Source organism: Miscanthus floridulus, chromosome 1, assembly GCF_019320115.1.
Source record: "Miscanthus floridulus cultivar M001 chromosome 1, ASM1932011v1, whole genome shotgun sequence".
NCBI lineage: Eukaryota > Viridiplantae > Streptophyta > Magnoliopsida > Poales > Poaceae > Miscanthus > Miscanthus floridulus.
This window is the reverse complement of record NC_089580.1, coordinates 72,672,352-72,684,516: the sequence shown is the minus strand read 5'-3', so window position 1 is coordinate 72,684,516 and position 12,165 is coordinate 72,672,352. Positions and strand designations below refer to the sequence as shown.

Below are 12,165 nucleotides of genomic sequence, written 5' to 3'. Positions count from 1 at the left end.
TTGCAATAATATGTTCTAAATGTTTTAGTTGTTTGAGTCTTATGTTGCAATAAGTGTTTTCATGTTACAAGTTGTAAGTGTTTTATATGGATATTGTATATATTTCATACATATGTTGGAAGTGCATGTTCTAGATGTTTTATCTATCACATACGTATGTTGCATTAAGTTTTTCATGTTGCACATCTTTCACATTGTTCGGAGAGTCAGGGGCATGAGGAATGTGGTGGCATGGCAGGGACACCGGGGAATGGGGCACGACGAGCTGGGGGCCGACGGACGGGGCGCGCAACGCGCCGGTGTCCTACGAATGGGGCGTGCTCAGACCCGCGGTAGGGGCACGATGGGGGGCAGTGTGCGTGTGTGGAGTGGGGCGAATGGCCTCGAATTGGGACAGATAGGGCGGGCTACGAGTGCGAGACTAGTCTTCTGGACATGCGGGAGCTAAGACTGGGTGGGGTGCACGTGTGGGGCGGGAAAAATCAGCGGATAAGGGTAGGCTGCATGGGCGCCGGACCAGATATCCGGACGCTAGCACCTCCGTTCCTTGAATTTGACTTTATATGTGAAACTGACTGAAATGGACGAGCTCAGTAAGTTTTGTACCGAAGAATACTGAGCCTATGCTATTTCACAATATTTTTCAGTAAAGGAATAATATTTTTCTCTCACAGCAAATCAAGCATCAACAAAAAGCAAATTTAAGCCAAGCTAACAGAGGCAAAGAAAGCTTTATTTCCAGTGGAAGGACACACACTACAGCTTATTGACATTGACACCACTAGCACACGCGCATTGAAAATCACGAAGCAGACCCGTTTTCTCACTTGGGACCATTGATGATAGGCTTTGAGAACGACCCATAGGTGACACTGAACTCAACGAACTTGTCCGCGTCAGGGATCGCGTCCACCACGGCCGGGTGGGTGCAGAGCCGATCGGCCCACGCCACCAGGTTCGGAACCTTCGCCTTGTCCAGGAGAGTGACCCCGGCGATCTTCTCCACCGCCTTCACCCAGCCGACATACGACACCAGAGCGATGTCCAGGTACCCGATGCTGTCGCCGCCGAAGTAGTGCTTCCCCTGGCTGAGCTTCACGAAAGCCTCCTCCAAGAGCTGCAGGGCGGCGGACAGCTGCTCCGCCGCTTGGTCCTTGCCCCCGTCATCCGTTCCCTTGAGTATGCGGATCGCCGAAGGGAGCTGCGTGAGTGTCAACCAGCCAGGAAGAGCATGATTAGTCTCACTCTGACACCATCATTATAAATTGCTACTGAAAACTGATTAGAATTGCTCAGACAAAGAGCTCGATCGACAAGCTAGTTTTGCTTTACCTTGTCATCGACGTACTGTGCCCAGAACCGCTGGACCGCACGGGTGTAAGGGTCGGCGTGGAGGAAGGCCGGCGCGTCGGAGGACCAGACCTCGTCGATGTACTGGACGATGATGAGAGACTCGGAGATGGGCTTGCCGTGGTGGAGCAGGACGGGGATCTTCTTGTGCACCGGGTTCGACCTGAGCAGCAGCTCGCTCTTCTTGCCCACCACCTCCTCCACGAGCTCGTACTTGACGCCCTTCAGCTTCAGCGCGATGAGGACGCGGATCACGAACGGGCTCGGCCATAGGCCGATCACACGCACGGCCTCTGCCTCTGACATTTTTGTGGTTCGAGTTCTTGGCCTAGTGCAGAGCTCTACTGACAGTATTACTGTTTCTGTCGTGAGTTGTGACTGAGGAGAAGTTTGCTGCATGTAATAGTTGTATGTGGATATACATATTTATATACAAAACGAGCTCGTGCTCTTTCTTTTCCTTTTCTCTGTCCGGGCTATCTAGACGTCCTTGCGTGCGTCATGGTCCGGACAGCTGCCTCTTTTTTCAGCGTCTCGTCGACTCGTCGTACCTTGAGTTTCGAGCTGATGTGATCGCTTTCGTCATCGAAGCTGCTGTGTGTTGGATTTTATACGGTCGATCAGTTTTAAAGATCTTCACTTTGCCCATTAGGGCCACGTTTAGATTGCAAATATTTTCAACCTAATGAATAGTAACACTTTCGTCTTATTTGACAAATATTGTCCAATCGTGGACCAACTAGGCTCAAAAGATTCATCTCGTGATTTCCAACTAAATTGTGCAATTAGTTATTTTTTTTTACCTACATTTAATGTTCCATGCAAGCGGCTAAAAATTGATGTGATAGAAAGAGAGTGAAAAAACTGAATTTGGAGGTGATCTAAACAAGGCCTAGACAGCCGTTTCCTAATCATAAAGACAGAAAGATAGAACGAATTGATTTAGAGGTAAGAGAAAGAACAGTCAATTGCAGAGTGACAGTTTTATCAAACAAAAAAATTACGGTGACACATAAAGACACATTTTTTTCTCCTTTTCTATAAGCTAACCCTTCCGTCCCATACGTCAAACTTTCTGAAGTTTAATTAAATTTATAAAAAATATGATCATCATTTATATCTCTAAATAAGTTTATTATAAAATATATTTAATAATTTATTATAAAATATAGTATTATATTTGTTCAAGTCAAAAGTGTTCCACTTCTTGAAAAGTAATAATGACTATTTTTATAGGACGAAGAGAGTACACTAGAAGGATGAGAGACACTACTGTCCAGGATTGGAATGCTCATGAACGTACGGTTGTATCATATTGCTTTCTGTTACCATTTTTCTTTTTTTCCGCCATTAATGGGCTTGTTTTTTTTTGTATATATAATTTAAGTTTAAGTCTTGACACAGCATTCAGATCGATCATCTAGAACTGGATATGCGGTGTTCCATGCTCGTCGCTAAATGTTACAAAATACTTCAAACATTTTATTTTTACCCCAAATCAAATTCCTCTGACTTTGACTAATTTATAGAAAAAATACACTAGTACCCGGAGCATTAGTAATTTCATTCAGCCTGTTCGTTTCAGCTTATTCGCTCGTATCTGGCTTATAATCCACGGCTTGAACAATATTTTTTTCTCACACCAAACCAGCCAGCAGTACTTTCAGCTATGGCTTATAAGCTAATTCAGCCAAAACGAATAGGCTGATTAACTCTAACCTGAAATATATCTTGATAATACATTTATTTAGAGAAGCCTAGCAATAACCCACAAAATAGGTCCCCTACTTTTGAGGGCTCTATTTTCTGGGATATACTCCAACAGTAGCTCTCAAAACAATGTCTTCATTCTTTCTTTATCTCCTCTCCATCGATGAACACAGCTATGCTGGGGGCGCAGCCATTAGGAAGGGCTCCAATGTGGAGGGGCATAGCCATGGCTCCGGATGAGAGTGGCGCAGCTAGGGAGCGAGGGGCTCTAGCGAGTAGAGGCGACACGGGGAAAGTCACCAGGAGAGGAAGGAGCCAGGGAGGGGTGGTCGCTAGAGCTGCCATGTTGTTTTCTTGCTCGAGGTGCGACCCCAGAGTCCAAACGGGCTCCGGATGAGAGTGGCGCAGCTAGGGAGCGAGGGGCTCTAGCGGGGAGAGGCGACACGGGGAAAGTCACCGGGAGAGGAAGGAGTCGGGAGGGGTGTCCACGCGTCACACTGTAACACCCTAGAGTCTAAACGGCTTAGATCCACTCTGGACTCTGAGCGAACCACACCTTCCACCATTCCACTTACGCTTTCGTCGTCGCTTCATGTAAAAGAATTAACCCAGGGATGATGGGATAAATTATAGAAGCCTTATATGTTGGTCTAACCCACCCTAAATAATCAAGGTGAGACTAAACCCCCCATAATATCTCATTAATATGCACATGGGGCCACTCTGAGCCAAACTCCAAACTGGACCGGATGTGACACGCATGCGAACGGGGGAAGCCGAAAGTGGGGTGGTGCACACATGGGGAAACAGGCGACGCACGAACGAGGAAAGGAAACGTGGGAAACAACCAGAAACGGTGATTTGAGGGCTTGGCCTAGAACCCCTAGGAATGAGGGGTGGGAGGGGGATTTGAGGCTCCTCTCAAATTTGAGGGCTCTAGGAGGCACCCTCATAAATAGGATGAGGACTCAAGTAGGGGCTCTGCTGGAGTTGCTCTAAGTATTACATATGTTCATATATCTTTTTATAAATCTAGTCAGAATGCAAGTATTTTGCTGCTCATCTCTATAAATCGCGTGTATCCAAAGAGTCAAATCCATGATCTTTAGCCTCATAAGACATGTCTCCACCCAAGGCACTGCATGCTCACTTGTGAGGGAGTATAGGATGTTACTATTTTGTATTAGCATTTTGTAATCTTGAATTAAATATTTTGACCACTAAATAATCTTAATAAAAAAAGGTTTTGATTACAAAGTTTTAGATCTTGTGAAGCACTACAGTCTCCATTTGAGATTGTTTAAAAAATTCAAAAATTTGAATATAAGAATATGATAAATTAAAACATATGTTTGATATACTCTAAACGAATTGAATAAAAAAACTTGTCAACTACAAAGTTGAAGATCACATCAACCAATAAATTGGGTATTGACTATGTTAACAATTGAGGTCTTTTGAATTTTTTAAAAATGAATTTCAAAAACTAAACTACCTAAATAAAAAAAACTTGACAACTACAAAGGTCTAACTAAAATGTGGTGTAGACCATGTCAACTCCGAGATCATTGAAAAATTCTTAAATTAAATTCCAAATTGAAGGAACCATGATACCTAAGACGAGGGAGGGGTTTTGAATTAGGTAACTTAATACTAAACACGACCTCTAATGTGTTTCTATCTCTACCGTAAAAGAGTTATGCAACATAAGTTTCAATCCTATCACTAATGTAGCAAGTTAGACTAGGAATATAAAACACACAACTTAAGTACACAATATAAATGCATAACCTTAAGGGTAGAAAATGCAAACTCTCGTTGATGACTCTCAATTTTTACCAAGGTATTGAAACCCCATGCTTCCCTCTAATCCTCATTGGAGCCTCTCACGAAGATGCCCTCATATGGGCTAAGCTATCGACCAGGTAACTCCATGGAGCTCGTGGGCTGTCGGTGTTTCGAACAAACACCGGCTAGTAAATTTATGATTGTTGCACGTTAGGCTCGGATGGTGCACTAAAGGACACAAGATTTATACTAGTTTGGGCTGAATGTCCCTACGTCTAGTCTGCTGCTGCTCGTGTTATTAGTACCGAAAAAAGGTTCGTAGTAGGGGGTACAAACGGTTGAGAGAGGGAGAGGTCCCAGGTCTCTGATGGAATGGTCAAAAGGATGCCAAGAGCTCGGTCGCTGCTCGGCGGTATGCGTGATGTGTTGTGTATGTTGAACTGATCCGTCAAAAGTCCATCCCTCTAGTGGGGTGCCCTGCCCTCCTTTTGTAGACCAATGGGGGAGCAGGGGTTACAGATGGGAGAAAAAGGAAAATACTGAAGGTATAGAAGGTCCTTTGAGGGAGCCGGGTCTTCCGTTTTCCCTGTGCCTGCCCTGCTTAACACGGCAGGCCGTGTCAGAGGTGGTGTGTTCACTGATCCTTGTAGGCCATGCCCTGGCCTCATTTAGCAAGTGGGTGCATCCCATCCTACGTCGGCGGACGATGTGGCATGTTGGAGAGCCGAGCTATGACCCTCAGGGAGTAACAGGGGAAGTGACCATACGTTCGTCACTATAGATGATGTGATTTCTTTCTTAGACCATAGTGGCTGTCGTATGGCTGTGTTAGTATCCGCGCCCATGGATTGAAGGCGGCGCCTACTACACTGTGGAACAAAAGTCGGTGCCTACAACACTATTCAGGCACTATTATGTCGAAAAGGGCTTAAAGCGCCCGTCCCATCGTATCCTAATGGTACCTTCCTATAGGCGTGCAGGGCATGGTCCTCGATACTGTGTTTGACTCGAATGTCTAGTCGTACCCTGTGCTTGTCATCATGAAGTAGCAGGGTGCAATCATCGGGCGAGGCGGAGCCCACCCTCGGACGTCGGGCAAGGTGGAGCCAGCCCCTAGCATCGGGTGAGGCGAAGCCCACCCTCGGACATCGAGCGAGGCGGAGGCTAGCCCTCGGGGGTCGGGCGGGGCAGAGACCGCCCATGGACTCGGGTGAGGCGGAGCCAACCCTTAGCCGTCGGGCGAGGTGGAGGCCAGCCCTCGGGGGTCGGTCGAGGCAGAGCCCATCCTCAGACGTCAGACGAGGCGGAGCTAGCCCTTAGCCGTCAGGCGAGGCGAAACCAATCTTCTGTCATTCAGGCAAGAAGCGTAGCAGTGTTCTTGTCTGACTCAAAGTGTCAACGTTCAATGGTTATTAGTCCCACCTCATTGGGTACCCTAGTATTAGGTCCCTGACAGTAGCGCCCGAGCCCCTAGGTGATTTGGATAGAATCACCGGAACCGAGCCTCCGAGTGATTTGGATAAAACCGCCAAGGGGGTAATTTTAGATCCTTCGCGAGTAAGGCTGTGGGATTCAGTTTTTGTCAGCTGGATAGTTTTAAGGGAACCCTGGTATCCTATTCGTGGGGATTTCATCCAGGGTCAGCCTGGCTAGGACTCGATTGTGGATCGAGACCCCCCTGCTACTCGTGTACCTAAGTCCTAGTCGCTTGCGGGCCCATCCCTCGTTGGGACGTCCATCGAGACTATTGGGCCGACCCTTGGACCCGTATTCCCTCGGTGGGAAAAAGAGTCCCGATCTACTTGGGAAAGGCGAACCATCTGGCGTGATTTGGTGGGAAAGGATAGGGATTGCGGGTGCGCATCCCGCGACATGACGCGGTGGTGTGTCATGGCAGGCTTGGAGATCGAGGTGGACGGTTGCCCTTCTCGCATCCATCGCCCCTATGAAACCACGGGGTTTGCCCCCAGGGTTCCATACTTCGCCTTTTTGCCTTCGCATTATCAACCTCCACCGCCAATCGCCAAAGCCTCCTGCACTCGAATCGTGGCCGCCATCAAGCTCGCATCTGCATTGCAGCCACCGTCGAACTCACATCTGCCCCCTCCTAGTCGTTTCAATGGAGCCGTGGAGCGGATCCAGCATCACCCCTCATCGCTTGGAGGGCCTCATTCGCTATGGCCTCCTCCGCCCGCTAACCGCCGCCGAGTGGCGGCTGCCCGGTAATGAGGACGTGCCGTCACCGCCCGAAGGGTATATCGTGTCCTTCGCTCACTTCCATGAGCGGGGATTTGCTTACTTCCATGAGCGGAGATTTGAGCGCCCAGCTCGCCGCCGCCCAGCAGTGGGAAACCGAAGCCCGTCAGGACGCAGAGGAGATCCATAGGATGTTCGAGGACCTATTGGCGAGGGTGAAGCTAGACAAGGAGGCGGCCGCTAAGGTCCGAAAGGAGTAGGATGAGTTGCTCCAAAAGGACGCCGATGCCCACCAGTGGGCCATCGAGCTCCTAGAGGAGCTGAAGATAGAGCAGGATCTCAAGCTGAAAACCGAGGACAGGTTCGCGGCGCTACAGCACAGAGCAAACTAGGATGTCGAGGTGATCACCCGGCTATGCAGGGAGTAGGACGAGCTGCTCCGGAATGAAGAAAGACTTCGCTCAGAGCGCAGCATGGCCGACGAGGAGCGCGGCCGGGTCATCCGAGAGCGAGATGAGGCGCGTCGAGAGGCTAGGGCCCTCTAGGCGGATCTTGGAGACACGGTGGCTCGCAGGCTAGATGCTGAGGAAATTTCTGCCAGGCTAGGCACGGAACTCGCCGAGGTACGGGGGATCCTTTAGGTTGAAAGCGATCAGCATGATCTTCTATGCTCTGCCGTCGTGGTTGTCTGCGATGACCTATAGGTGGCGCAAGAGGAGGGGACCTGCTCCCTTATGACTCGTGCCGCTGGTATCATGGCGCAAGTAGGCTAGCTTGAGGAGGATGCCTTTCACGCTGGGATCACCTAAGCCTTCACTGTTGCCCGTTCTTATTACGGTCAGGAGATCAACTTGGAGGTAATGAGCTAAGGCTTCGTGCGTGGCTATGAAGACCCCGAGCTGGATGAGATCGAGAAGGCGGTGACCCCCCTTGCGCGAAACCTAGCGAACAGGCTGAAAGACATGGTTCTCCCTTCGAGGAAGTAGTTAGTCGAATAAGTTTGATAAACATTTATCTGTAATATGTGGACAAGCGTCGGTACTTTTGTGTCCAAAAATAGATTCGTGAGTTTGTTTCACAATTTTGTTTCGTTTGTTTGATCTTACCTTTTTCCCTTTTTGCGATGAAAAAAGATTTATGCGATCCGACCCTCCCGCTCGTTAAGACTGTAGGGCTCGAGGTGTTCAGGGGAAATTTTGATTGTGCTGGTGAGCAAAATTACCATAGTCGTCTGAGCATGGGCTTTTTGCGGTCTTACCTATCTATTCCCCCGAACCTTACCGCTAGTCTCAACGCGAGGAAAAGGTCTGATGTAATGATTGTTTCGAAAAAAAGAAAGGAGGTGCTCATACTTTTGTCAGCCCCCGAGTGACATCCGACCCCTTGTGGTCACTAGGGCCGGATGTTACTGGAGACCAGAGTGAGGGTTGTGAACTTAGTCTTGCATTTGCATGTACCCCTTACTTAGGGTTTTGGCGATCGCTGCATGACCATGCGTTTGGTCTTATTGCTGGCCCAGCCTTCCCCGAGCCCCCGCGTGTGGTGGGGATTCGGTCAAGGGCTGACTCATTTTGTGATTGTTGCCCCATCTTTGGTTTCCATAACTAGAGGGGTTAAGGCAACGTCACTTGCCTCGATGGCTCGAGTGACGCGTTTTATGAGCTCGCTAATGGGGATGTTTGGATAAAATCCGATCCCATTTACTTTGTGACAGGGTCGGCAAAGCCCTCGGGTGGCGTCCCATTGCTCCTTGACCCGCCTTCCAATAGATTCCCCCTTAATAGGGATTCTATGGGCTCGGCTAGAGGCTAGATTGAACTAGAAGGTTGAGATGACCCTTCCCACCTTAATGCGGGTTGGGCAAAGGTCACTGAGGCTCATCTGTGTTTTTCTCCACTGGCTCTTGTTGGACGCGAGGCGGCCTTAGACCCTTCGTGGGTCAGCCTTCGAACCTTGGTCTCTCAATTATGGATCGAGCGGCTCGAGCCCCCGTTCCTGTTAGGGTCTGTTAGGGGTCAGCCATGTTTCGCGCGTTACCCCGTCCTCGGTTTCCGCAACTAGAGGGGCTGGGTTGATGACACTTGCCTCGACGGCTTGAGTGTCATGCTCAATGAGCTCGCTAACGGGTATGTTCATGTGAAATCCAAGTCCATCATTCACTGAAGGTGTCGGTAGAGCCCTCATGTGGCTTTTCACTACTTCTTAACCCGCCTCCCAGCAAATGCCTGAGCCGTTCGATAGGCTCCGGTGGCCCGTTGGCCTCTCCTCGATGGAGATTCTGTGGGTTTGGCTTGGGGCTAGAATTGAACAAGAAAGGTCGAGATGTCCCTATCTGCTTCTGAGCGGGGTCGGGCAAGGCCGTTGGGGCTCATCTCGGTTTTTCTCCCTAGGCTCTGTTTGACGCGAGGCGGCCTCGAGCCCTTTGTGGGCTGGCCATCAAACCTCGGTCCGTCACCGCTCATATTGAATGAGGCGGCTATCATTTCGTGACGTGACACAAAGCGTTGGGATGCAGCGATTTGCATATGCAACGTTTGGATGTATGGATTCAATGTACAATTTAATTGAAACGAAAGAGGGGGGTCGGTATTGTTACCCTGGTGGCGTGAGCGATAGGAAGCTCTTACCAAATATGTCAGTGCGGGGTTCGGGTCCGATGTTTGCGACGAGGTCAGTGTAATCTGCATAAGCATTGCCATTTTTTGTTTCTTTCTCTCGGCGGCGATCCGAGCTGTTCGATTGATTTAGGCGACCTGACAGCTTCTCCTCGAAGGAGATTCTACAGGAGGACCCCCCAAACCCTTCTCGGGAAGGCGAGAGCTAAAGCTTGTGGTGTGGGGAACTATGAATTCGATTATGCTGGTGAACAAAAACACCATAGCCGTCGGGGCGTAAGGTCTGGCGGTTTGTCTAGTTGTATTCAAAGTTTTATACCCACACGCCGTGCTTTTGGTTTTAAACGTAAGGAGGTGTCGGGCGAGGAGGATGTCTAAATAGGTAGACACTCTTGATAGCCCCTGAGCGATATCCATGCCCTTGCCGTTGCTAGGGTCAGAAACTCAGTAATGAAATTAACGCGCAATGTAAGAAAACAGAGGTGCTTATCTTTCTGCGGCTGTTCGTTCGTCGTTTCGCCTAGGCTATCCGATCGACCCAGGAGTCTCGATGTGACCTCCCCCATTAGGTCATTCCATGGTCCTACCTGGGGAAGTGGAGAGTCGCCTGCATGCGGGTGTGCCCTGGTTCTCGTGCCCGGCGTGCATTAGTGGCGGGCCACTCCCAGGCAACGTCCTGTTTGACCAAGCGATATCTTGTCGACCAGAGCATGTCCCATCGGTCCAGGCGCATCCCTTTGGATTCCCATCAGCATTGATCTCCCACCTGCATTGAATAGGGGAAGGCAGAGAGTTTTTTGACCCAACCTTTCGCCTTTCCTCAGTTGCTGCACCTCTTCCTTAAATAGGGAGGGGGAGGGGAGTTCTCGCCCCACTCCTTTGCCTACCTCTAAGCCGCTACCTCTTCTCCTTCCTTTCCTTCGAATGCATTTGTGCATCGCGGTAGGTCCTAGGTGAGAGAGGGTAATGTCAGGGAGAGAAAAACTCATAGATCCATCGGTGAATCCAGAGCGCGATGTCGAGCTAGGGGTCATCCAATGTAGATGAGATGGTGCAGGCCGCCTTTGCTGAGAAGGGACCACTGCTACCGAAGGAGGAGCACTGGAGGGTGCCAAGCATCATCGGCTTTACCGTCGTTCATTGTGGCCTTTCCTCGGTGGGAGACGCCCGCCGCCCAGACACCGTTGTTAGGGTTGCGGCTGATGATGATGGCGTAGTCCCTGGATGCCCTGGCGGAGGCGTCGTTGTCAGGGTCACGGCTAATGATGATGGCGTAGTCCCTGGACACCTTGGGGAGGGCACCACAGTCGCTGACGTGGTGCTCGACATTTACAGAGGATGGTGCCTTTGAGGATCCCACAGAGCGATAGGGCATCGCTGATGGAGAGCGTGGCGCGGCGACCATAGCAGTACTCGTAGTAGGGCTGGTCAAAAACTGTAATCGAATAAGTTTGTGGGGGAGGCCCCGAGTGAACAGTCTTTTGTATTTGTGAATACATTAGTCCTTTTCATGATAGGATCACTTTGTAAGCAATTAATTTTGTGCAAAAAATGCATAAGTTTTCGACTTTTGCTACGGCAAATAGCTTTTCAGCTTCCTCTTTTTTTTGTATAAGAGGTTTCGGTGCCTTTCGACCCATCCCATGGTCCAGGTCACAAAAACTAGGAGTGCAGGTGAATCAATTCTGATCATGCTGGTGAGCAAGGAGGTCATAGCCGCTGGGGCGTGGATTTCCCACAGTCCTACCAGTTGTACTCAGAATTTGTTCCCAAAATCCTAGCCCTTAGGACTTGTTATGAGAAGAATGGAAAGCTTTAGAGAATGTTTGCAAAGGTAACACAGGAAGTGTTTGTAAGATAAACATACTTGTATCACTTATATCAGCCCCCGAGTGAGGTCCGACCCCTCGCAATTTGTAGGGGTCGGATGTCACTAAAGGTCGGGGATTTCTGAAGACAAAAACTGATAAGGGAAATATGCGTTTATTAAGGGTAAAAATTACGTAGCTGCTCAATGTTCTAGGCATTGGTGAAGACCTCGGCATCGATGGTTTTCAACTTGTAGGCGCCTGGTGGGAGTACTTCCACGATGACGTACAGCCCCTCCTAGGGTGGGGAGAGCTTGTGGTGGTCTTTGTTGCTCTGTATGAGGCGGAGGACAAGGTCCCCAATGTTGAAGGCTTGGTCCCACACCCGTCGGCCGTGGTACCATCGCAACGCCTGTTGGTACTTGGCCGAATGGAGGAGGGTGATGTCACGGGCTTCGTCTAGTTGGTCTATGGTGTCTTCGTGGGATGCCTCAGCTCCCTGCTCATCGTATGCTTTGATTCTTGGTGCTCCATAGTCGAGGTTCGTCAGGAGGACGGCCTCAAAACCATAGACCATGAAGAAAGGTGTGTAGCCGGTGGCCCGGCTTGGAGTTGTCCTCAGGCTCTAGAGCACCGCAGGGAGCTCGGTGACCCAGCGTGCGCCGAACTTATTCAACCAGTTGAAGATCCTAGGTTTG

At 49.6% G+C, this 12,165-nt stretch overlaps 1 protein-coding gene across 1 annotated transcript; it reads right to left on the bottom strand.

Annotated features, from left to right (window-relative positions):
* Window positions 1–706: 706 nt before the first annotated feature.
* LOC136486971 (glutathione S-transferase U17-like) lies at window positions 707–1,739 on the bottom strand. The gene is made up of 2 exons (XM_066484074.1): window positions 1,333–1,739; window positions 707–1,201 (listed from the first exon to the last, which is right to left on the bottom strand). The coding sequence occupies exons 1-2, from the start codon at window positions 1,654–1,656 to the stop codon at window positions 824–826; spliced, it is 702 nt and encodes a 233-aa protein (XP_066340171.1). The 5' UTR covers window positions 1,657–1,739; the 3' UTR covers window positions 707–823.
* Between the last annotated feature and the right edge of the window lie 10,426 nt (window positions 1,740–12,165).